The 5,584-nt window shown below is 46.3% G+C and overlaps 1 protein-coding gene across 2 annotated transcripts in view; it reads right to left on the minus strand.

Moving 5' to 3' along the window:
* Positions 1-830: 830 nt before the first annotated feature.
* dhrs7 (dehydrogenase/reductase (SDR family) member 7) overlaps positions 831-5,584 on the minus strand; it is a 9,588-nt gene continuing 4,834 nt past the window's right edge. For both annotated transcript variants that reach the window (XM_037696954.1, XM_037696952.1), the window contains exons 5-7: positions 2,019-2,141; positions 1,724-1,939; positions 831-1,132 (exon numbers count right to left, since the gene is read on the minus strand). In XM_037696954.1, coding sequence (XP_037552882.1) covers positions 1,091-1,132; positions 1,724-1,939; positions 2,019-2,141 — 381 coding nt within the window. In that variant the 3' untranslated portion in view covers positions 831-1,090. The remainder of the gene's footprint in view (positions 1,133-1,723; positions 1,940-2,018; positions 2,142-5,584) is intronic.

Here is a 5,584-nt window from a genome sequence, read left to right on the forward strand (position 1 = left end):
GGAGAGGGAGTTCGAGGCCAGTGGGCAAACCTTTCTTGGGAACTCTTATATGCTACTAATGATGATGAGGAGCGGTACAGCATTCAGGCTCACCCGTTCATGCTTCGAAACTTGACTGTTCAGGCAGCTGATCCCCCTCTAGGATACCCCATTTACTCATCTCCCCCCCTTCACTTCCCCTGCCTATGACCTGTGGCACTTTTTACACAAGAAAGAGGAAAGACATTTCTCTGTTTGGTAATAGCAGGAAAACACTTTTGAATTTTTGACCCAGAAGTTGTGGCGAGTATTGTCTTTATGGAAACCCAGATTGTTTTTCACATTATTTAAACTTCTTGGTGCTTTATGTAACGAACTGCAGAGGAAAGGGCACTAACCATTTTCAAAATATTTCAGAATTTGACTTATTTATATTATGGTCTACTTCCTCAGAACATAAAAATACAATAATTTATTTTCCGTATCAGTTACCCAAGAATGATTTACCACAAAGGTTTTGTGGTATATTAAAAGATCAACTTAAAAACTGAAAAGAAAAACTATTTGCATTCTATAGGTTTCATGCTTTTTAAAATAATGTACCAAAAAAAGGGACACAAAACTGAATGTTTAAAGAATATCAAGGATGTGCCTTGAGTACGTCTTGCTCCGTGTACAACGTTCAGTGCCGTTTTGTTTACAATTCAATTGTTTACAGTTAGGGAGTTGAATGTGTCCACAGTTTCTTGTACATATTGTTAGTTTTTATATGTGTAACTGTACATAATTGTAATAAAATATGTTGTCAAAAACAAAATTTTCCATTTTCATTTAGACCAACTTTAAGTGGCAATTTTTTTCTATATTTTATTATGCAGAAGATCAGTTCAAAAGCATGATTTTTTACAGATACAGTAGTCTGCAGACCTTGCATTTAGAAGTTGTGCGTCAGAAGTGAAAAAATTTGAATTAAAAAGTTGATTCACATTTGAGATGGAAAAGAGCACAAAGATTACAGACAAGTTCTCATTCTTAAATGTTTCTGTCTAGAAAGTAATACACATTTAAAGTTGGGAATGCGATCAAGTGATTTTTCTTGAAGATGAGACATTCAGGAGGTCTTTGGTTTAGTGAAGTATGCAGAGTCTGCATCCTGCAACACAAAAATACAAGATGTTAACTCTGATTTAATACTACAGTAAACAAAATTAAAATCTTTTTTATTCTAAAATGAAAATGGAATAAGTTTTAAAATCTTGAAAATAGGTGTGCCGGTCACAAGATGCACCCTGACATCTCTTAACTACAGAGACTTGTTGAGGAATTTGTCTTGATAGGATTTACATGCTTTTTCTATTTTTCTTCGTGCCTCAGATTTTTCTAAAGCACGTGAAGCCACGGTGTTTGACCAGTAGGAACATGACCTTCCTACATGGCCCTCAGCTGTCAACATTCAGCAGAGGCTACAAAACTCTGGCCACTCATTTGATACTGTGAAAAAAGCTCAATGTCGTTCTCAGCACAGCTGAGACCCTTCAGCTTTTAGGAGGCAGTTCTGCTCTGCTCTCCTTTGTTCAAATATTTTTCAGTCTATTTGCACAATAAAAAAATACCCCAATATCCAGTTCACTACAAGGACAAGACAGCCCTAAAATATCTTCACATTAAAAAAAAAAAAAAGTTTATTTCTTTGCTCTTACCCTGACACAATCTTTACACACAAAGTGATAGATGAGGCACTTACCACACCAGATTTAAAGTTTTGCACCCGTTTCTTGCCGATCAAGTCTGTGAGGACCCAGGCAAACGTGGGCATATACTGCCAGGCGTAGTAAAACAACAGGAAGGGCTGCTGTGCAATCCACATTTCCTTGACACCGTTGGCAATTCCCACCAGCATTAAATGCACACAGCGACTTGTTGGCATCTTGTGTTCCTGGCTGCCAACTGTGGCCACGGGCTTTAAAGGAAAAAAATGGTACTGACAACAAATAACTACGAGGACAGAATTTGAGAAAATCAAACATAGAAAGCATCACCTTGTTCAGCACTTCTGTGAAGGCGTTGTTGACAATCTGGGACTGAACGGGTCCTGGACACACTGTGCTTATGAGTATTTCTGGAAAGTCCGTCAGCTCGGTTCGAAGGGAATTGAAGAAACCCTAAAAACAATACAGTTACACACAGGAATTTAATTATATATAATTATTTGTAGTTTTTTTGCTTACAACTGAAAACCGACTGAGCAAAACATCAGATAAACCATATCTGCTTCTATCCATAAGCCAACACTACAGTAAGTAAATAAAGAAGAATATACAGTAGTCCCTAGTTTATCGCAGTGAATCCGTACTCTGGGATAGAGACCCTGGGTACCCTGGGTTTTTTGGGACAGGCATTTTGGGTTTTCATGAGCTGTATGCCATAATCATCAGTATTAAAACAATTAAAGACCTGAAATATTTCAGTTGGTGTGCAAAGAATCTGAAATATATGAAAGTTTCAATTTTATCATTACATTATGGAAAATAATGACCTTTATCACAATATGCTAATTTTTTGAGAAGGACCTGTATATACACACACACTATATATATACACACACACACACACACGCACACACACACACACAAAGGTGTTTTAAACCCTTCCCACACTACTACAATATTCTAAACAATGCTTCTAAACTCTCAATGCTCTAAAAGAGCATAGAATGTCATGATTTCAGCTCCCTGCCTCTGCTGCTCTCTGCCACCTGCAAGTGCTCTTGGCCACACCAGTATGGTCTGCACAAAGATGCAGCAGGTGCTAAATAATTTATTTTAAATAAAAATTCCATGCCAATCGTGCGACTCATCCATCAATCAGCCAATTGTGAGTCATGTTCAATCTTATTTTGAAAAACGAAAGTTACGTATGTAACTACGGTTCTATGAATCCTGGATGACCGCCAGAGGGCGGTGCTGAAAGCACTGAATGTTCCCTTCGCCATGCGCTGTTCGAGTAATAATACCAACGGAGTCACAGGTGTGACACGGATGACCAATCAGAGGCTATATAGCCCGACGTCATCCGCTGCTCTGCTCCTACAGAATCTTCTTGCGGAACGCAAGGATTCTGAGTGACGGAGAAGCTCTGGCGGTCATCCAGGATTCATAGAACCCTAGTTACATACGTAACTTTCGTTCTATTTCATCCCTCCTGACCGCCAGAGGGCGGTGCTGAAAGCACTGAATGACTAATACCAACGATGTCACAAGGAATCCTAAACACCTACCTCACTGAGGAGGCCCAGAGGACCCTTGTAAAAGAACCTGGCCCAGGGGATGAGGGGTGGCCACGTTAACTCTATAAAATCTGGTGAACGTGCTTGGGGAAGCCCATGATGCAGCAGCACATATTGCTTCCAGCGGAACCCCTCCCCCTCTCAGGGCAGCCCAGGAAGCGGTGACGCTCCTGGTAGAGTGAGCCTTCAAGCCGACCGGCAGGGGGCCGGGCCCTGCAGCATAGGCATGGCAGATGACGTCCACAATCCAGTGGGAGAGGCGCTGTTTGGAAAGAGGACAGCCTAACCTAGGGCCTCCATAACACACAAACAGCTGGTCTGAATGTCTTATCACGGCAGTAGCTGCAACGTATGCCTCCAGTGCCCTCACCGGGCACAATAATGCAGACCCCTCACCAGGCGCAGGCTGAAAAAGTGCCAGCCTCAATGGTTGGTTAGAGTGAGAGTGAGATAACACCTTTGGTACAAATGCAATGTTTGGCCACAAGGTAACACACGAGCCCTCGGGGCCCCACCTGAGACATGAGGGGCTGACTGAGAGAGCATGTAGCTCGCTGACCCTCTTTGCTGAGGTAATAGCCAACAAAAAAGCCGTCTTACATGAAAGCCACTTGAGGTCCGCCTGCGTCAGAGGCTCAAAAGGAGGACGGCACAGAGCTTCGAGAACCAAGGGAAGGTCCCAACCTGGTGCTCGTGGAGCTGTCGGCGGGTGTGACCTACGGGCACCACGCAGAAAAAGAGAGACTAGATTATGGCTCCCTACCGTACAGCCATCAATGCCAGCATGATTAGATGATATTGCCGCTACATAAACTTTAAGCGTCGAAGGACAGTGACCCTTACCAAGCAGAGACTGGAGAAACTCCAGAATGGTGGGTACTGTACAGGAAACTGGATCCTTGTTGTGATCAGAACACCATTGGGAAAACAGGCGCCACCTGTTTTCGTACTGCTGACGAGTAGAGGGTGCCCTGGCGCCCAGGATGGTGCGTCTGACGGGGCTCGAAACTCCAGTCAGCTGCTGTCCTAGCCTTGCAGTGGCCACACCCACAGCTGAAGACGTTGAGGATTGGGGTTCCATATCAGTCCCCCCAACTGAGACAACAAGTCCCTTCTGGTCGGAAGACACCATGGGACGCCCTGACATGGACTTCGTAGCAGTGGGAACCATGGTCGCGCTGGCCAATACGGAGCCACCAGCAGCATCCTGTGGCCCTCATTGAGGACTCTCTGAAGGGTTGGCCAAATTAGAGAAAGGGGTGGAAAGGCATATAGAAGGACCCTTGGCCAAGGATGAGCCAATGCGTCCTGGCCTAGTGCACCCGAGTCCGTTCCAGTGCTTCCAAGGCAGCCGAACCGAACAACTCCCTCGGCACCACTGGGACATTACGGAGGGTTCTACGGCATGGCTCAGTCAATGCTGACTGCGCCAACCAGACCTGTCGGCGAGCCTGGACCAAGGAGGACATCACGCGCTCAAGCTCCCTCGTCCTTAGTGCAAAGGCCTGAAGCGCTGCATCGTTAAAGCCCATTGCTGCTGTCGCACCACTAGTCCCCTGAAGGGACGCGGAGAGGGCAAGCATTAGGTGTGCCAAGGAATTGCCTAAGCGGCCAGCACGCGCTCCGGCGGCATAGGCTCTGCAGAGGAATTCATCCATGACACGACACTGAGCTCGTGGGCACAGAACATGACTGCGCAGAGCTTCTTCTGGTGACACGACGAGAGAGGCAACAGCAGGTTCTATCGCTGGCATGCGATCCAACTGCTGCAGCCGGCTCATGCATGGCCGCCAACACTCGGCTATCAGCAGAGAGGCTTTGGGTTCCCGCCAGCAACCATGCAACTCCCTTGGGAACTCCTCTGATGGAGGGACAGAAAAGGAAGGAGGGGTCAGTCCGCGCCTGAAGAAGGCACTTCCAGGGGCGGACGCCTCTGGTTGCGGGATGTCCAGCTGCAGTTGTCTCAGGGCTATACGCATGACGTCCTGCATCGAGCCGTCACCCAACCCACTAACTGCACTCTGAGAAGAAGAAAGTGAAGCTGTCTCTGAGACTTGAGATGAATGCCCGTCCTCCTCACCTAAAAAATGAGAGGCAGAGGCAGCCAAGGATAGCACATCTTCCTCCACAGCCAGTTCAGGCATGGGTGGGGAGGAGAGTCCGGTTGCTGCCAATGGTTCAGTTCCCAGTTGGCGTACCTGAAAAAGGGACTTCATCTCCGCTAATTCAGCGGAGAGCTGCTCCACCCTTGTGGAGAGGCCCCTATCAGACCTGGCTCGCTTCTTCCCAGGAGGGGCCACAGAGACTGCGGCCTCAGTC

The sequence above is a fragment of the Nematolebias whitei genome, unplaced genomic scaffold (assembly GCF_014905685.2).
Source record: "Nematolebias whitei isolate Nwh7 unplaced genomic scaffold, NemWhi1 Nwh_scaf_336, whole genome shotgun sequence".
NCBI classification, from domain to species: Eukaryota; Metazoa; Chordata; class Actinopteri; order Cyprinodontiformes; family Rivulidae; genus Nematolebias; species Nematolebias whitei.